Source organism: Hydra vulgaris, chromosome 01, assembly GCF_038396675.1.
Source record: "Hydra vulgaris chromosome 01, alternate assembly HydraT2T_AEP".
NCBI classification, from domain to species: Eukaryota; Metazoa; Cnidaria; class Hydrozoa; order Anthoathecata; family Hydridae; genus Hydra; species Hydra vulgaris.
In genome coordinates this window covers 30,281,028-30,303,274 of record NC_088920.1, presented here as the reverse complement: position 1 = coordinate 30,303,274, position 22,247 = coordinate 30,281,028, and the positions used below count along the sequence as shown (strand labels likewise).

General features: G+C 28.1%; 1 protein-coding gene across 3 annotated transcripts in view; it reads left to right on the top strand.

Moving 5' to 3' along the window:
* The first annotated feature begins 747 nt into the window (after positions 1-747).
* The window catches only part of LOC136075278 (solute carrier family 2, facilitated glucose transporter member 8-like), a 46,501-nt gene continuing 25,001 nt past the window's right edge, over positions 748-22,247 (top strand). The window contains exons 1-3 of one of the 3 annotated variants that reach the window (XM_065787894.1): positions 748-1,108; positions 14,948-15,181; positions 20,105-20,417. In XM_065787894.1, coding sequence (XP_065643966.1) covers positions 926-1,108; positions 14,948-15,181; positions 20,105-20,417 — 730 coding nt within the window. In that variant the 5' untranslated portion in view covers positions 748-925. Of the gene's footprint in view, positions 1,109-14,942; positions 15,182-20,104; positions 20,418-22,247 lie in introns of all 3 variants that reach the window. The other 2 variants (XM_065787896.1, XM_065787895.1) reach the window with 2 other exon arrangements.

Below are 22,247 nucleotides of genomic sequence, written 5' to 3'. Positions count from 1 at the left end.
TTACTTATCAGACAGTTGTTTATAGCACGTTAGTGTAGTTGTTTATAACACGTTACTGTAGTTTTAAAATATTAGAGCGTCTGTATGATATTTTGTTGACTACGACATATTTCCGTTAAATGATCAGCTCTGTGAATTATGAAAAGACGAAGAAAATTAGAATGATAAATACTGCGGTATCATAAATGTTTTAAATGTTTGAAGCGAAAAATCCCAGACCAAAGATTTTTTTTTTTTTTTTTAAAAAACTTAAAATCCCAATCGCTTTTCAAAATTTGAATAAGATTTTAAAAAAATACGTTTTTTAGGTAAAGTGAATATCATAGTTTGATAATATGATCTGTTCCGATCGTTATGGTATTTCTCGGAATTTTAGTATTTTTTGTGAAAATTGATTGAAATATTGTATTTTGACAACTATATATAGGTAACATACATCAGAACCGATTAACCGATTATCAGATCCAAAGACTCCAAAATGGTGCTCTTTAGATTCACTATTAGGGGTAGTAAAAAGGTTTTGAAAAATATATAAAAAAGAGAAAAGTTTCTTCAAATATTGAAAAAACCTGAAGCGAATTAAATTATAACATCTAAAGCTTTTGTTTGGACATAATACGTTTATAAAATCATCCTCATTTGAAATAAAAGAATTCGAATAATTTGTAAATCACGTTAACTACACCGAGACCGCGGAATTTGTAAAATTAAACAACAAAAATATAGAATTTCTTTTTTTTTAATGCTGTTTTCTTGTTTGTTTTGCTCTCTGTTGGAGATAAAAACAAACTCGAAACCAGCATTTTAGAAAAAAATGTTTCTAAAATGTTAGTTAAAAAACAAGTTTGTTACGTAACTTTTGTATATTAATGTCAAATGGTTTATAAAATTCATAAAATATTATATAGTAAATTGTAATCAAAACATGAACATAATTAGTCTCTCGGAAAGTGACTGTTTCGTATTACTTGGAAAAGAAAAAGAAAGAACAGCAACTACATTGTTAGCTGTTTTCATTGCATCTTTATTATCCGTCTCGTATGGTTTTGTTTTACATTTTCCACATCCATTAACTCTTGGTAACGAGAAGTGGTATACCGCAGGCCATGTAAGTTTTTATATATTATTTGTTAAAGAACTTTTGATTGGAATGAAACGCAATATAACATAATAGAGTAATTTGGAAAATTGCTTTTTTAAGGTGACTATCAAAAATATTTTTATGTTAGTAAAATAAAAAACTTTATTGATTCTTAAATCATATTTACTAGTTTTATGAGCAAAGTCATAAGCTACAATTTGAAAGTTTATGCAAAAAATACTGTTATCACAAAAACATATTTCGAAAACTTACTAATACTCCAAATACTTTTTTTTTAACTTTTAGCGCGCAAGTTCACACAATTAAAAAAATGTATTCAAATACAAAGAAACGTTTTCATAAAATAAAAAACGATTTACATAAATAGGCAGCGACTCAAAGAAGATATAGATGATTGAAGTTACCAAAATTAAATAAATAGGGGTTCTTTTTCATGAAACCCTTATTAGGGCAATAAACAAGTGTAAACTAAAATAAAATTGTTGTAAAAGTTATTTAAAACTCCGTTAAAGTATGAAAAAGTCTTAGTTATATATGTAGGGTAAAGACAATGAATAGAGTAAACTCTTCTAAATATAAACCAAGAAAAATAAAAATAAAAACATAGTATGAGAAAATAAGTTTAACAAAAAACTATATCCAAAAATGTTTATACACCAAATTTCAAAGCTTTCATTTGATTTTAAAGTTTCTCTCAAAATTTCTTTATATAAAACTTTAACGAATTTACTGATTTCACCATATTGAAATCGTATTTTTAAAGCTCTTCCATATCTTAGGCTCCTTATATGTAACAGAGGCGGATCCAGGATTTTTATTGACTATAGTAACATTTTTTCCATCTAAAAAATAAATAAAAAAAAGATTCTTGCCTTTCACATTTGCCGACAGTACTAAAGGTTGACGTTTGTTAACTGTATTATATAGTGTACATATGCGGAATCGCTGGACTAAAAGAGCTGAACTTTCCAAATTAATGAACTAATAATATTCGTTGTCAGAGGGGGTGTACCACACACCATTTGCGCCATATAAAAACATGAGGTCCCCGCACTGTTTTCTTCTCCTCGTCCATTCAGTGCGAAAGAGCATTACTTGATTTACGCGACGTTAAAACCATCCGGTTAAAATTGAATGACTACTTCTTTAAAACAAACTGAATACTTTTTAACGAAATGATAGTTTAGTATTCCAATGCCAGTCAACGTATTTATGTCAAATAATACTCAAGCAATTATCATATAAATTTATCTATATACTTAAATCAACAAAATATTTGCGATGGCTAAAATATGTTTTGCAAAAAAAGTGGGGGTTAAAAACTAAAATAAAAACTGTAACGATTTATATATATTTATAAAAACAATTTATAAATATTTTCATATTTTTAATAATAAACTTCATTCATTACAATAATGTCGTGAATGACGTCTTCCGAGATGCAAGAAGACAATTAGCAGGTGCATTAAATAACAATAACTCAATGTGGTCTTTTGGCGGGTTACGAAAATTTGAGAAATGATTTATTTAAGGGTATTGCTGCGGTTGAAAATATATATAGATAAAGGAGTTAGTGTTGTAAATAGTTATTTGCAGTCAAATTATAATACAATAATATAAGTTTTAAAAAAACAGTGATTTATTAGTGTCTCTGAGAAACCTTTACGAATTCCCCACACTGAAAGGTGGCGACCCTACCAGGACAAACGAAATTTACGAATACGCAAAAATGGATCAAGAACAAAATTACCAGAGAGAAATCAACATGTTAAAAATAAACATTAAAGTTATAGAACGCAACACAATAAATGGCGACAAATCAAGCATAGTTTTGGCATTAGACAAAATTACAAGCTTGTTAGCAAGATTCGAAATGGCGAATGATGAGCTGACCAGAAAAATGCTTGACGACGGCGAAAATGTCGATTCGGTAGAAGATTGGCTTTCAAAAACAATAAAGGAAGTAGAAGCAGAAATTGAAATTAAAAACAAAATGGTGGTCAAATTGGGCACAATAAATAAAAACGAACGTGTCAAAAATTTTGAATATGAAAAACAAATTACGGAACAGCAGTTAACGATTCAAAATGAAGCGAAACAAGCTTCATTGCGAAAACTTCAAAGCGAAGAAGAATGTTACCTAAGGAAACCAAAAATGAAAAAAACATTTCGTAAATCCATTGGAAAAGGAAATAAAGCTACTCAGCCATCAGTCAAGCTTCAAAAGTATACAATTACAAAATTTAATGTTGACTATAAAGACTGGTCACGATTTTGTAATCAATTCACGGTAGAAGTCGACAATTCAAACATATTGAACATTAGCAAATTCAACTACTTACTGGAACTCGTCGAAGAAAAACTCAGAGAGGACATACTTAGTTTACCACATTCATTGGATGAGTACAATGAAGCAAAACGTATATAACAAGACACTTATAGAAAAAATATTTGGATTCATAAAGTGTTGATTAAAGATCTTGAAGGAATAACGGCTATACACGACACGTACAAAATCAAAGATGTTCACAACTTCTATAATAAACTTGCAATAACAGTACAAACATTGAAAATGATGAATCAATCGTTTGTGTATTCATTAATGGATAAACTTAGACCAGCTCGTGAAATACTAACTCAAAACGATGACGGATGGGAAGAATGGGGACTGGAGAAACTTGTCGAAAAGTTGCAAAAATACATAGAAAGAAATCCATTAAACTCAACTTTTAACCTAAGCAATGAATAAGTAAAATTCGATAAAAAGAACGCAAATGTACAGTCAAGGTCTTATGAACATCGAAGCACTGCATTCGAACAATACAATGGCGGTCATTATGATCAATTATCACAAGTGTAGGTAATCATGGATGTATCTACTGTGGGTTACAAAATCACAAAAGCGAAGATTGCACAAAAGTGCTAAAAGTTGCAAGACGCAAGGAGATTTTAACGAGCAAAAGGTTATGTTACAACTGTATTGGTTATGGACACTCGGTAGTAAATTGTCTATCAAGAGGATGCAGAAAGTGCAATAAAAAACATAACACGTTTATTTGTCAAAATGGGAATGCAACAATGGATAGTAAATTGGAAAACAAAATTGAAACCATGGCAACAGTGTTTAATGCTAGTTCAACTATTCACCCGACAGTGATTGACGGGGAAAAAGCGAGGATAATGTTGGATACAGGGGCTGGAAGTTCTTATATATGTACGAACTTGTTAACAAAACTGAAGTTGAAACCTATACGAAAAGAACATAAAAGCATTGAAAAGCTATATAGAACGGTGGACAAGCGTGTGGAATTATATAACGTCACGCTAGAATCAATAACTATACCGAAATTTTGCATCAAGGTCGTGTGCACCAATGCAGAAACGGAAATACTAACCTTCTTACCCAACCCGATGATCAAGGATGTAAAGAAGAAATTTGTAAAAATAAGAAGACTGAAATTTAGCGATAACAATTTTCTAACTTAAAGGTATAATTTTCCACCTTATAAGGTAGAAAATTATACCTAAAAATTTCTACCTTCTTTTTTTAGTGTGTGAGGAGTTCGAGCAAATGTGTGGTTTAGAAGTGCTTGGATTATCCAACACAAACAATGAATCAATATTCCACCAAGACTTTAGCGAAAATCTGCACCAAACCAACGAAGGATATTATGAAACCAGAATGCCTTGGAAAAAGGATGCTGTTAAACTGCCAAACAACAGAGATCTGGCCATTAAAAGGTTAAAAAGTACAACAACTCGATTAAGAAAACTTAAAAAACTAGAGCAGTGTAATTACATAATGAAGGAGCAGATCAACGAGGGAATATTTGAAATGGTACCGGAAAAACCTACCGGAGAAGTTATTCACTACGTTCCTCATCAAGTTGTAATCAAAGAAAATGCTGAGTCAACAAAAATGCGAGTTGTTTATGATTGTTCAGCTCGAAAAGACGCTCAATCACCTTCATTAAACGATTGTCTGGAAGTGGGACCACCACTGCAACCTCTAATATTTGACATTCTCATACGAAATCGGATGAGTAAAACCGTGCGTTTTAACTGACATAAAGAAAGCATTTCTACAAATACGGATTCACGAATTGAATAGGGGCGCCCAACAATTGATTTGGTATAAGGACTTAAAGAAAATTGAATTAACGGAGTTACGGTTTACAAGGGTGATTTTTGGTTCCAGTTCAAGCCCTTACATTCTCGGCGCTACCATTAAAAAGCATATATCAAAATACAAGGATACTTTTCCGAAAACAGTTCTTGCCTTGGAAGAAGATAATAATGTCGATGATCTGCAAGCAGGTGGAGAAACGGAAGAAGAACTTATCAGGTTTCTGGGAAACCTTTACGAATTCCCCACATTAAACTTTTTGTCAAATAATGAAAAAAATACATAATGAAGTGAGTTACTTCATTACAATAAAGTTTTTGTCAAGTAGTGAAAAAAGAAAACAGGTTTCAAATCAAATAAAAAATAGAACTAAAGTAACTAAACTTTTAAATAAAAATATGTTGCTTTAAATAAATTAGGAATCCTTTAAAAATTCCAAAACAGCACATTTTTGGCATATTACAATTAAAAATGATAAAAACAAATAATAAAAACAAAAGTGTTAATGAATAAATGTCAACCTAACAAGGCAAACTTATTATCATGGTTCTTTGCTTAAAATGACATAGTTCTTTGCTTGATTTTGGTTTAGAAAATTTTCAGTAGTTTTTGATAAGCACTCAACTTCAATAAAGTAATGCAGTAAAGCATAAAAATATTAAATACGGTCAAACAAACGTCAAACAAAAGTCAAACAAACTTTATCTTTGATTAAGTTGAAGAAAAGCCACTGAATTGAACAGTATTGCCAAAACAACTTATTAATCCATCTATTTCAAATGATTTTGATCAAAGTTAAAAAAATAATACAAAATAGTCAAAATGGTCAAAATTTCATATTCGTAAAGCAAATCATAATTACAAAATACATGTTAATGTAAACAAGAGACAACTTTAGTTTTAAAGAACAACTAAAAAATATGTCATCAGATACTTTTCCTAAATTTCAAAATTCTGTTTCAAGTAATTCTGTAGCAAATTTTTCTAACATAACAAGTTTGTAACAAAAGTGTTTCGTTAACAAAGTTTTATTCAGCTAGACTATTTCTTTACGTATAAAATTTTTGAAATGCTTTTGTGATATGTGTTGGTATTATATGCATATTTTCTGAGTTTTCCATGCACAATGCTGTAACACCGAAATCCAAAACAAACTTTCTTTGTTTATCATTTAGATCTCTGAGGAAGTTGGGTAATCATTATTGAACCTCAAATATATGCCCACACTTTTTACATTAAAATTTTTCCATTATGTGAGAGCAAGTTTAATAAAATCACCAATCTTGTTAACGTTTGAGATGTTAGTAGTTCCTAGGGTAAGTATTGTCAGAAAAAATCTTTTGCTTTCTGATGCCATTTTTTTTTTATGCTTTTGATAACGTGAACAAAAGTCAAAAAAGAAATGAGTTCCATCTGTAGTTAACCAAGGTTTTTCATAAAGTAATAGATTTCTATTTGTATCACGTATAATTGCTTTTGCTTTGCAACTTGGCTCTCTTACTGATTCTAGAGTTAAGTGACTTTGATCACATAAAAATTAGGAGTTTATTTGTTTACTGGTTTTCAAAAGAAATTTAGGACCATCAAACATACAACTTGTTAAGGCAAACTAATGATAACTGGTAATCAAGTTATCATAACATCTAAAACACTTTTTAAAAGAGAATTCATGTCATTGATTTTGCAGGAACAGCATCTCTTTGATACAATAACATTTTTATAACATACATCTTGTCACAGAGAATAATAGCTCCTAGTGAAAATTTTTAAAGTAGAAAAAAAAGCAGTACGACATTCTTTACATTTTTAGAATAAACTAGAAATCTATCTGAGAGGAATATTGTGCAAAATGTTATTTCAGTTTACCTTTTTGAAGTTTTGAAGCTAAACAGATATATACGAAAGTGTTATTAGACGTTTTAAAACTGGCATTTGGTAAATATTCTATCCTAATGTGTTTCTATCCTAATGTGTTTTTATCCTAATGTATTTTTATCCTAATGTGTAAAAATTCTATATTAATGTATTCCTAATGTCTTTTCTTTTCTTTGTTTTTAAATTTTTTGACTACTTCAATGATAAATAGTTTGTAGAACAGCAGTAAATAAATTTCACCATTTTTCATAAACTTAAACAAGTTGGGCCATTTCCATATTAGACTAAATAAAGAAGAAGTATAGAGAACCAACTGAAGGTGCTATTGAATTGAGTCTTTATAATTAAAATAATATTATTTTCATTTAATGATTGCTATAGCAATCATTAAATGAAAATAATATATTTTTAATTAAAAAAAAGTGGATATATCCACTTCATTGAATAAAGTGGTTATATCCACTTTATTAAAAAAAGTTTAAAAAATGGAGATTGGATATTTATCAGAATTTCTGTTTTTGCTACACAAGTGCTCCATTTGCTAAAGGTTCTCGTTTGAAGTTTTTTAGTCACTAGACCTCCTTCCCAGTAAACACACAAACGTCTACTAAACGTCAAAACAACGTTTCGACAAAACTTTCAGATTTGGTTGATTATCCATTTAGAATGAAATCCAGATTACCGTTTAGAGCTAATGTCCATAAAAATTCTATATTCAAACGTATTTTAGACGTCTATTATAGGATTAAAATACGTATATAAAGCATTTAAACGTTGTCTAAGTAAACGTATACTAAACTTTTAGATCTTGCCCAATAGTTTCTTTGATTTAATTTACGTAATTTCAATTTATTTAAGTTTTAAAATTTATATAAATTAAAATTACGTTATAACTGTTTAACTTTATATAAGTAAGAAGAGCTATATAGGTCTTGAAATTTCTAAATAAGATATAGTTATAAAAGTAATGAAGAATGTTTTTAAGTTTTTGTTTTAAATGTAATGAAATTTATAAATAAGATATAGTTATAAAAGGTCTTATTTTTGATATTATTTATAACTATGATAATATGTTTACAAATTTTTACACTATACTCCTTATACTATACTTTAATTTTATAAAACTATATATAAAGTTATAAACTTATATTAAACGTTTTCATATGGTCCCCACCATATGAAAACGTTTAATATAACATTTATAACACATTTAGAGAAAAAAGATTTTTGCAGTATACTTGTTTATGTTTCGATGATTAAAAACAATTGAATGATCAAATTTTTTGCAGTGGAAATTTTATAGTAACATTTTCTATCAAATATTTTTTAAATTTGATCTCATCAGCAAAAAATAAAAGTTTACATTAGGATTAAGTCAAAGATTACTAATAAAATTAATAAACTCATAAACAAATATTTTGGATCACTGTTTTCTCTGATTTATGCATTATCAAAAATCTTCCTAAAATACCGTCTACCACTTGTTCATCATGCACCTGTTTGTGCAACATCATATTCTACATTCATATTCTTATCGTCTGATTTCGTAACCTGATTTGTAACCGCAAAAAACGAAGGTAAAGTAGTTAGCATTTTAAATGTACATTCATAAATCAAAATTGGAGATACACAAATCGACTTTACATATAGAGGATTTTCTGAATGGAAGTTTCCAAAATTCCCTGCACTATCCATGTTTATTTTTGACATTAAAAAATTAGTAACGTGGCGACATAGCATATGCAGTGGTTTTTACCAGCGCTGTTCCACCAATTTTCTTTAGTAAATGTAACTAATTTAAGCTAAAATGCTTAAATAAAAATAAAATATTTTAATTATTATTCCTCTTGATTATTGCAATGATGAATACCTACTGTTACACAATCATACTAGTGTTTACAAAATGAATTTGATTTGTTTATAAATGTGTGTGTGTGTGTGTGTGTGTGTGTGGGTCTGAGTGTTTGTATATATATGTATGCACATATATATGCATTTACATGCACTGGCGTATATATTTATATATTCGCATTTGTTATCATTATTTTCATTTCAGTTATTATTATTACCCGTTTGATTTACACTTAAAGCAGTCATTTTTAAACAAAAAAAATAAAAGCAAACGATTTATACTGATAGCGGCATAAAGTATTTACTCCTAGGCGCAACCAATTCCTTATGAGTAAAAGCAAAACTTTATTCATGTATTTTTGAGCTATTGCTTTTGCAATAAGCATTGTTGTAAGAGCAGGCATTGTGCTATGGCATTTCATTACTACATGCTTGGATTAGGTTTTTTGAATTTATTTTACATATTCTATGTAGAATTAAATAAAAAACTTGGATAGTATTAACGGTATTACTCAACGCCGTTAATGCATGTACTGGAAAAAACACGAATTTTCAGTTTTTGCAAAAAGGTTTTCACTGCATTTTTTTAGCCCGAATAATTTTTTTTTTTTTTTCTCCTAGCGCTTTAGTTTGTCTAAAATCAAACAAAGTTAAATTTTTTTTAAATTATTAAAGTTATAAAAATTTGCTTTATAGTTGATGAACCATATTTTAGTATAAAATGGTGCTGCTCTCAATGAAGATAAAACATTAAATTGAGAAACCAACTTTTTCAGACAAGTTTTAAGTTATATGTTTAATTTCTAACCAATCATATGTCTGCAAACATATTAAAGGTCGAGAAAAATTAGTTATTTCAAGTTTAAAATCTGTTTTTTCCATTTTATATGAAAGTTTTTATTAATATGAGTGTGAAGAGCAGACAAATTGACATATGACTAGTTTGACTTTTAAAGTTAAACCTTTTAAGGCTTATAAAAAAGTCTAAGTTCAAAATCTAAACATTACTGTTATGTGAATCACCCCTTTTTTGTAATGCCATTAAACTATTTAACTAAAATTCCGGTCTTTAAATTACCATAGATTAATATATATATTTTATTTGAATATCTATATTTTTTTTATTTTTTTTGTAGAAAACATGTATACATATTTTCTTACTCCATCGCAAAAGATATGTTGAGTTTTAAACAATATATATAGATATTGTTTAACATATGTTTTAAAACTTAACATATATTGTTTATAAACAAATATTGCAGACCGGAAAAAAAATACGTTTGTTATCACCGAGAACAAACAAGACAAAAAAGTTTGAGAACATGCATTAACGGCGTTGAGTAGCAAACGCAGGGAAAGTTGTTATTAATTCACAAGTTACGCTTGGTTAAATTGTAGAGAAAGCAGCCAAATCTTGACACGTTATTTATAAACTTGATAGTAGAAATCATGCAAAGAAAAAAAAGAAGAGAAACAAACTTATTTGACATTATTATTTAAGGTATACCTACTTCTGATCCCCTAATTATTTCAATCTCGTTAACTGAAAGATTGAAAAGTAAGAACCTTCGCGCCAACCAGAAAATGTTAAAAATTTGTTAGCAGTTTAATGTGGTGAAAATTTGTCTGATATGGAATCAGATGAAATTAATAACTTAGATGAATTATATTTAAATGTTGACAACGTTGACGAAAATCTAGAATTAGATTTAGATGCAGAATAATAAAGTTCTAAACTATATATTCTGTAAAATGTATAACTTTATATTTGTTTGCCTACTATATAATTTTATTAAATATATCAAAAAAATAATAAATAAAATGTTTAAAAATTTGCAGTGATTCGTTTCAAAGTTTGGAAGTGTGGAAACAAGGATATCCCATACGTATATTTATTATTTTTTTATTCTTAATTCTATTATTATTTATTATTAGTTGAGAATCAAAACTACAGATTTTAATTCTCATTTATAATCTGTTCAAAAGTTCAAAAGAAATAACTGTAGCAACTTTAGTAAATGTAGTAACTGTAGTAACTATAGTAACTGTAGTAACTATAATAAAGTTTTCACCCTCCCCAAAATAAAAGCATTATAAACTTTACATGATCATAACTTTCAAAGAATAAAAGATTTTTCAATGAAAGTTAAAATCTGTCAATGAATTCAAATCTAGTAAAAAATAGGGGCAAAAATATTTTTTTGGATTAATTGCCCTCATATTGGGGGAGGGAGGGTTGCTAACTTTACATTTAAGTTACCTAACTGATAAAATTACATTTAAGAAACCTAACTGATGCCCCCAGCGCTCAATTGCATTTTCCAATACCACCCCCAACCCCCCACACGTACTGTGCCTATGGGCCTATGAGCCTATGAGCCAAATGTTTTAACAAAAAATTTTTGAGTAAAATAGAGAATTAAGATAATATTTTTTGTTTTTGTGTTTAACCAGCTCATAGGCACAGCAAGTGTGGGGGGTTAGGGGTGGTATTGGAAGATGCAATTGAGCGCTGGATATCCACATAAATACAGCAGTTATATTTTTTGCCACCTATTTCAAAGAAATGTTTCCACTGTGCAAGGGAGGGAAAAATTAACGATAATTTTATTCTGTAAAAACAGTTAAAAATAAAATTAGCGATAAAAGTTTTCCTAATTTATGACAAAATTTTTACTTTTTTGAACGTCATTAGACGTTCAAATTAGTAAAATCTTCTAAATTTGAATAAATGCGCTGAAGTTTGCTGAATTTAAAGATATTATATTTACTTTGCAGCCAAATTTTGGGTATTTAATTTCAAATATGAATATTGTTAAACAAACTTATAATAATTAAATATATATATATATAAAAAAAGGACAGTTTCTCGTAGGTGGCAAATATCCAAGTGAAGCCAAATGAAAAGTAAGTACCTGAAAAAAAAAGGTCGTCCATATAATATAGGAAAATTTTGATAAATAAGGTCGCCAATTAGGGTTGCTGTCCAAGACGACGTAGCGGCCGCCCTGTATATATGTATATATACGTATATGTATTTACATATATACATAAATATATAAATATATATATATATATATATATATATATATATATATATATATATATAATTAATTTTTTTTATAGATTCCTAATGTAGTGAAATATTAAACTAACTTTGCGTCAATATTGGCCAACTTTTAAACATCATTTGCAAATTTATTATTAAATGCTTTATTTACTTTTCTCGAAAATTTTGTTGATTTTTTGTTTAATGGTTTTATAACTAAAATTTTAATTCACAAGTTTGAATAATGAACCGTTTCACCATACAGAGAACTAATATTAACACCGAAATACAATGTGCTACTTTAGAACTAGATAATTGCTGCATTAACAAAACCTGATTTTTTTTGTCGTTGTTGATATAGGGGCGCCGTTCTCCATTTTTGACCCGGGCACCATTGGCGCTCATGAAGACTCTGTTTTATAGAACCACAACTTAAAATATTTAAAACATGTTTTAACATGTAAGAAATCAATATAATACATAAATATAATATAATGACTAAAATTATTAACATTAGGCATTAATTCCATTATTTTTATTCGAGTTTTCCTCCATAACTATCAGGTAGATCTTTACATTTAATAGTAGGCCAGAGGTTCTTATAAAACTCATTAAGTTCTTCAGAAATAAATTTTTTTAATTTGGTACGTTTTTCCACCGTCACTTTGTTTCCACTCACATTTTTAAGTGTAACATTGCCACTTGGGTTAATCAAACAATTAATTGGCTTATTCAATTGGCAAGGTTATATTTGTACCACATCTATTGTACAAGTGTAAGCTTGCCACTTGGGTAAACATACTGGTGCTGTACCACACCTGTTGTTAAACATACTGGTGCTATACAACACCACTATGTTTAGCAATAAAAAAAGTATGACCCACCAAATTGTGTATATTAGTGAATGCCTTGATAAAGGTTTTTATATCATGGTCATATACAAAATGAAAAAGGTTATTATAAGAGAACCTTTCTTTCAATTGGGATTTTTTTTCCTTTTCTGTAGTAATATATATGAACTTTATGATGTTTAGTGCTCCAATCTAGTTGCGCCTACTATTGTTTTTACTGTATACTTTTTTGAGCTGGAGCAAATACTTAGATTAACCTATTCTAATTGTTTTTTGGCTTATACTTAAGATTAGGGCAGGTGTACTCGATATAAGTAAAGTATAAGCTAGGTATCAAACAAAATCCCTGGGCTAGGAATTTTGAATTATGCTGTTATTCAAATTTTTCTAAATATTTAACATTCATTTAACAATATAAACATTCAAAATGATCTTAATGTATTAAAATATTGAATTTTACCAGCAAGTAAACTCAGTGTACTTTGGTGGAACTTCATTTTCCTTGTGATTGGTGTATGATCGTCCTATTAAACTAGCTTGTTTAATCTTGTTATGCTTGTACTCACTTCATTTTCTCATCTACGGACTGGGAATATCCTCCTTTAAAAAACTATTTATTATAATTAAAAAAAAAACAATCCGAAACTTTTATGCAACGGAGAAAAGTTATTTATTTTTAAAGGGCGTATTAGAAGCAATTTTTCCCTGAATATAAAAAAAAAAGGTTTCAGCTGGCTTTACTTGTATAAGAAGGTGACATTTAAGCAATCATTTAAATAAACTGATAATGAAATTATCAAAGAACACTAATCATTGAAAAAATAGATTTTGCAAAAAAATTGTCAAATCATCCCTTATAAATAACACTGATTCAATTATAACCAAGTTTAGAATACTAAAAATTACATTCATGGTAATTTAAGCAAAAAAATTTCTATTATTTTAAACCAAAACTTCTTTTTTAATTTCATATAGGTACATTTTGTGATTGTATATTAAATTAATTTCAGAGCAAACTTTAAAAAACATATAAAACATTAAACATAAAAACTGTTTAAAATATTCTTTATAGATGGTTTTTAAACGTAACTACATGACTTTACATGAAAATGTATGCTGTTATATATCATTTAATAAAATGATTATTGAAAAGGTATTGCATAAATAACATACATGATTTACAATGTATGCTTAATTGATAGATAAATGTGTAACTATTATTCTAATAATCCACTGATAATTTTTTAAGAAATTTTTAAAATAATGCATGGCATGTTTCAAATAAAGTTAATTCAAAATTTCTTGCAGGTGTATGTTTATTTCATGTCATGTCACATCACTATATACGTCTTTTTTTAAAAGTTTATTTATATTTGTTCATAGCATAATTAAAACAATGCAAAACAAACTATTTTAGTCTAAAAATATGTGCTACCATTATACCATTCACATTTCCTCGTAAGTGGCATTTCATTTTCTAACCAGTCAAATCCCAGCTCTAATCAGATTACAGAAGCTCAAACCATGGGCAAACTCCTGTACATTTTAAAAATTCTCTACATTTTTTATATACAGAAACTATTTTGTTTATTATATTAAACTCTGTAAACTAATAGTTTGTAATATTAAAACATGAAAATGTAAATATTAAAAAATAAAATTGCCAGATTAAGTGTAAGTTAAGCAGATGAACCATTTTCTGGAGATTTAGGATAACTTTTATGTAAAAGTTATTTATGATGCTATAATTTATAATTAACATTTATTTAAAGTAATGTATTTTCTGTTGTTAATCATTAACCAACACAACCAACTCTGAAAACAACAACAAGTTACTACACTCTATAAAAAAAGAGAGAAATTTCTACCTTGGGTTATATATGTGATATACCTTTAGTAAGGTATATCACATATATAACAATATATATCACATATATAACTGCAACTAGCTAACTAGCGGGCACTACAGCTACTATTAAGTTAACTTTTTTTTATAGAGATGAAAAAGTAGTTGAGGTGAATTACAAAATTTTTTTTCGAGATTTAGTCTTGAGCTATTTATTTTATATTAAATTTTACATTTATTAGTTTAGATTTCACTTGTAATTGGCGCATCTATAGGTAGTGTTTTTGCTGGAATTTTTATCGACAAGCTTGGTAGAAGATCAACTATTCTTATGACCTCAATAATCTATCTCTTGGGTTATGTTTTGCTAATATTTGGTTGTCCAGAAATACAAAACAACGAAAATTTTCCAATTTTTTTTACTGTATTTGGTTGTATCTACTGTGGTATTGGAGTTGGTATGACTTCTCTTGTAGTACCTGTAAGTTGTTAGTTGTTAAATTGTTGTACCAGTTAGCTACTATTTGCTGAATTTTAGTACTTTATGTTGCTTGATGAAAATTTATAAAAATTTGTAGTTTTTTTTTTTGGCCTTTTATAAAATATTTTTTTATTATTGCTTTTGTTACATTAGGTTTAGGTATGTTTAAAATTTTTTTAAAAATCAAAAGGCCTATCAATTTATGATTTTTTAAAGATCTCTTTTTGTCCAATAAAAAAGTATGTTTTGTTTAGACTAATTAAATTAAATATCATAAATCTTAAGGAACACAGTTTTAAAAGTAGTTATGTCACGAACAAGCATTTTGAGACATTATTTAAAAACGAAAAAACAATTTTTGATGTATTCACCCAGGAAAAAAAGTTCTATAGAATTTCTATAAACTTTTGAAACATATGGCCGATAGAAATTCTATAGAATTCTATAGAAACTTTATATGATAGAAATTCTATAGAAAATTTATATGCGCTCAATTTGTTTCTCGCGGAGAAACAAATTGAGCGCAGTACTTCTTGGGATGTGGAAGAGTTTTAAAAATGAAATAATAGAGATTAAAAAACTTTGAAAGTTTGACATTAGGGCGAATCAACCACTGCTTAATATATTCCGATAAAAGAAAAATAGCATTAATACTTACATCATTAATTAGTCCCCACCTTAAATATTGAACCTATTACGGAATTCACATGTAAACATGTTATTATAATTGAACAACTCCAACATATACCAGTTCGTGTTTATAATTTAAAAGATTTATCATGTCAAAACTCACTGATAAACTTTTCTCTCACCATTATGAAATAGTATATCAAGACGTGATGCGACACAACTATACAGATTTATTAATGACTTGGATGTAAAAAATTGTTATAACGCTCCAATTTTTACAGAAAAATCTAATATAAAAGGCAACAATAAATGATATATAAACAATAATTAAAAAAATCAAATAGTCAACATATATAAAATAGAATAGTCATAAATAAAATAGTTGTCAAATGGAACCATTTATAACAAGAAGTTGAGAAAAACTTAAATATGTTTTAAACACTATACAATAAATATATACAAAAATGTGAAAAGCTGTCAAGGTCTGAAATCTACTTTTGTGAGAATTTACACTAATATGTATCATAAATAAATAAATGTATATCACGACTTTATTTGTTTATTTATATTTATTTATTGTATTTATAAGTAAACAAATCAGCAAATATATTTAAAGAAAATTATTAAATAATGATTAAAAATAAAATTAAAAGCTAGAAAAAATAAAAGAAAAAGTCAACTATGAATTTTTCAAACTATTTTGCTAAAAACAATTACACGTCCAAATCTAGATATATAGACTTCATACCTTTTCTATATTGTAGCTCATATGTTAATAATACTTGGGTATACATTTTTTGGCTTCAACAACTTCGCATAACACAATAACATTGTTATACTATATTTATAAAGATGATGTTATCTTTATATTACTCCGTTCAAACTATAAGAATATAAAAAATATATGTTGTTTTCATAATTTAGGTTGTAAGTTTCTTTAACCTGTTTAGCTTGGTGAAAAAAATTTAATTTAAACATTAAACAAATTTAATGGTTAACTTTTAATGTAAATTGTAATTTTCAATGTAAATTACGTTTGAGATAATTGTCAGCAATGTTGATGTAACATGATCAGTATGATATTTGTAGTCTAACAACACTCTCCATACGAAACCTTATTTATTTAACAAAATATTTAACTCCTAATGATTTATTTAGAAACTATTTAAACATAAATTTCCTTTAATAAAAAATTAACTTTTAAAGTTTATCAAGAAATTATTATGTACGCAAAATAGAATATTATAAAACAGAAAAGATTAGCCTGTAAAGAAATGTATACAACTCTACTGTTTTATTCACACACATGTACAAGCTGCTGACTGAATCAATCTACATAAACGATTGTTGCACTAAAAATTTATTACAATGTATAAATATAACAAATGAAGTTTTACTTACCTCGTCTAATGCTTCATTTAGATCCACTTCCTAAAACATAAAACCTAAATCTTCACTACAAAAATATATATCACTTTCAGCCATTTTAAATTAATGTTTGCACTCACTTTGATCCCGTGACTGTTAGCTTTTAGGCGTTCAAGTTTCACATAAACTTAAGCTACAGCTACAAAAGATTTCCCGACCTGGGATAACTTCTCTTGACTATGATCCTGATAAGTACTTAATAAGTACTTACTAGGATTACTCGGTAATTAATAAATACCGTCAGATTAATTTGAAATTTTTTTAGTTTAGCCATATTAAGCATAAACTCAACAGGATTAATCGGAATATCTCGCACTTTACAGGAATAATAAGAAGTTAGACAGTTTCCAAGTAATATTAGCCAGGTTTTTTTTCTATTGTGGTTGTTCCAAACTGCAAGAAAAACATTCTCTTGAAGAGCAAACCACCATTAAGAATAAAACAAATATACGTTGCTGAACATGCCTCTGTCCTTAAAAAAAAATATTTGCCCCACCAATGCTCTCAAGTAAAATTTAGGGAAAACCTTTAATCTTTAGCAAAAGATGTCAGAGCAACCGAACAAATTGCATCTTGAGTTATTTACAATAAAGAATTATCCTCTGACAAATAAATTCAAATTGCCAAAGCATCTGACGAGCCTCCACTTACAACTACCCCAGGCAAATATTTATGCTTAATAATTTATATATATATATATATATTCATAAAAAATCCTTCAAAAAAAAGACACGGTTTGGGAAAGCATATTTTTAACAAGTTTCTAATAACTTTAAGAACAAATAATTTGAAAGTTATAAACAAGCTTTCTGAACAAAGTTTAACATAAACATAAAATATGTATGTTTTTTTCTCAGGTCAAGATAGTGCCCGGCCGTTTTCAAGCGCTCCAAGTTTCACCATTCTTTTATAAATGTACAATTAAATATAGGACTTTTAAATTACTTAATAAAGAAAATGGTAGAGCCAAACTTTTATAAGGATTTTATAAGAGCAGGTCAACACTTAAGTAATTTCTTCATTTGCAGTGACTTAAAAAATACCGACGAAAAAAAAGATTATGGTACAGTCCCAAACTGTACCATAATCTTCTTTATTTTGTTGCTCACTGCAATGATTTATCAAGTCTTTAAACCGTGTTATTTGATCTTGCAAAATTTCTGGTTGATATTTTATAACACTTGGAATTGATGGTGGTAAAGGTTTTCGCAAGTTTTGCCTAAGCATTGATATTAGCTTACTGCCTCATACAACAACCTCTTACTCAAAGGACTGGCAAAGACTTTGGAGTTAAGAGACAAGCTCGTGCAAGCGTAACACCCAAAACTCGCACAGACTTTTACCACATCAGAGATATCATCAGTCACAAATCCGTTTTTTGGCTCCCATATTGAACAAACTTTCAAAACTGCTCATCAAGACTTTTATAAACATCATTCAAGGTATAAACGAAACAATTATGACCCAGAGTACATGAGTATATGCTGCATAACTGATATGAAGAGTAAGCATCTTTAAAGAACTGCTACCATACCTGCTACCATACTTCGATATATTAGATAACCAGAAGCAGAAAATTATAGCTAGCTGTATATAATGAACAGTTTTAATTCTTTGATGCTGTTAGTAATTATGAATTTTATTATTGCATGTAAAAATATCGAAGAGAATTTGACTAAAAAACTATATTAAGCAATATTTAACAAATTGCATGTGGAGAAAATCAAAGACCGTGTCTTACAATTTAATCAGATGCTATTTGATGGTAATATAATGTAAAAAATAGAACTATATTGTTATTTTTCACTTCGTTTTGAAAGTCAATGTATTTAAAAAGGTTTGAAGGGCAATAAAAAATCTTCTAACACAAACATTTTTTTATTGTTTTACTAACTGATAGTCCTCATGCTAAATTTTGCACTTTTTTTATCATTTTTTTCATAATGACAGTAGTTTATACTTTAAAAATTTTAAGATATTAGGCTATGTATTAGTCAATTCAAACCACGCTTCAAATAGCAAGTTAATTTTTTTTTCTATAACTTGAAAATGGTACATGTAGCAATAAAACATTAAAAATTGTTGATAGCGCATAGTAAAACACTAATGTAACCTTTATTTTGAAAAAACAAGTTATAATTTAGTTTGTCACCTCAAAATATCACTATTAAGTTATTGTAGGTCGGTGATATTTTAATTAAAATATGTATTTCTATTCGAGATGTAAAAATAAAAAGTTAGATTAGAGTTTGCTCATGCGAATAAAAACTGGACACCAGAACGATGGAATCAAACTTTATGGAGACGCTAATAAAGTAGTTTCTCGATGAAAAATAACTTTAGTTTCCCAAAATACAAGCAGTTAAACCCAAAGTATGCAATACTTTGGGTTTAACTGCAATAGCTCCTTCTCAACATGATAGTATTAAATAATAGCTATTGTATACTTTGCGTTTGATGGTTTCGGGGTGTTTTTTGGGTATTTTTGGTTTATTTTGCGTATTTTTGGCCATTATTTCAATGAATACATTAGGCATTTTTGATACGCTAATAGTCAAATTTTTTGCCTATTTAAAATATTGCTAAGCGTTTTTCATATACAGCCGCTTTTATCTCATAGCTGACCTAAACCACTCATATATATATATATATATATATATATATATATATATATATATATATATATATATATATATATATATATATATATATATATATATATATATATATATATATATATATATATATATATATATATATGTATGTATATATATGTATATATATATATATATATATATATATATATATATATATATATATATATATATATATATATATGTTGAAAAGTAATATTTATTTTTTTAGGTTTATATTGCTGAAGTATCATCAGCACGTTTACGCGGAGTTATGGGCGCCATTACTAATCATGCAATAGTTTTTGGAATTTTTTTATATTCCTTGACTGCAGAAATATCTAACTGGAACGTAAAATATTATTATTCCGTTTTACTTGGGTTGGTTATAACTCTCTTAAGCCTTTTAATGATATTTATGCCGGAAACGCCGAGATGGCTTTTAGCTAATGATCAACGAGATAAAGCATTGAAAAATCAGTTGTGGCTTCTTGGTGTTAAATCTGATGCAGAAGACACATGTAACTATATTGAAACAAATTTAGGTTAGAACTTAATTTAAATTTTGCTTTCTCAAAATTTTTTGACTTGTATTTTACTTTATGTCTTTATGTAATTTATATTCATAATCGTATAGATACGTATATATATATATATATATGTATATATATATATATATATATATATATATATATATATATATATATATATATATATATATATATATATATATATATATATATATATATATATATATATATATGTTGATATCTTCGTATTGTCCATGATGGAGGAAATAATTAATGATTCAATATCACTTGTATTATATATTTTATTATATAAAAACCACATGCCTTGTGGCTAACATAAAACATTATGAATATCGGCACATAAATACGGTGCCGATAAAACGTGTAAACAAAAATGGTGTCAATAAACTTAACACACCAACTTGACAACATATCACTCTAAGTTCCGAATAAAAATTCCTTAAACTTTTGTATTAAGTTCTTCTTCGCTGGTTTAGTAAAAATATCAGCATAGTTATCGTTTGATGGTATATATTCTAATAGTATTCGGTCTTGCTGATAAAGTTATCGTACGAAATGGTAACGAATGTCAATATGTTTCGATTTCATGTGCTTTATAGGGTTTTTAACCAAAGCAATGGCTCCTTGGTTATCATTTCTAAGATTCACTGGTTCGAAATTTATTTGTAATAGTTCTTTTAGCAATTTAGATAGATAACTCATTTCCTGGCAAGCTGCAGATATTGCCATGTATTCAGCTTCACATGTAGACAGTGCAATACTAGCTTGTTTCCTTGATTTCCAACTAATAACAGGTCCATTTTTACTCAAAGAAAAACAATAACCTGATATACTATGTCTATCTTCAAAGGATGACGCCCAGTCAGCATCACAGTATGCATAAAGCTTCAATTCGTCATCTTTCCGAAAGGTTAAACAATAGTCTAAAGTATATTTAATATATCGAAAAACATGATTTATCATAGTCCAATCAGCACTATTTGGTTTTGATAAGTGCTGGGATAAAATGGTAACAACATAGCTTAAATCTGGTCTAGTACATGTCATTGCATAAAGAAGACTTCCAACCATTTGTCGATAGAGTTTTATATCTGAGTCACTAGATTCAGTTGATTCTTGATCTTGATATGAATTAGGAACTTGCTCGCATGGGGTTGACCTTGGTTTGCAATCGAAGAAACCAAATTTATGTAAAACATTTTGCAAGTAATCTGATTGGTTCATAGTTACACAATTGTTAGTCGAGTTGAATTGGATACCAAGAAATGATGTCAATGGTCCTAAATCTTTCATTTTAAATCGCCTACTTAATTTCTTCTTCACTTCGAATAATAATTGGTTTGAGTTGGCAGCAATAATTATATCATCAACCCATACTAGAATCATTGCTATATCATTATTGTCTCTTTTGATAAAAACACAAGCATCAGCATTTGATTGGACAAATCGAATTTCTTTAAGAAAGTCACTTAAAACATTTTGCCAATTTCTACCACTTTGTTTCAAGCCATAAAGTGATTTATTTAATTTCCATACTAATTGCTTGTTGTTCTCTGTTTGTTCGTAACCAGGAGGCTGGCTGACATAAATTTCATTTTCAATAGGTGCATGGAGATAAGCACTTTTAACATCCATTTGATGTAAAATAAGGTCATATTGGATAGAGATTTGCATTAAAATTCTCACTGATTCCATTCTTGCTGTCGGTGAAAAAGTTTCCAAATAGTCAATTCCTTGAATTTGTTTATAGCCTTTTGCAACGTATCTTGCTTTGTACATTACTCCATTACTGTTACTTTTAATCATGTAAACCCATATCCCCCC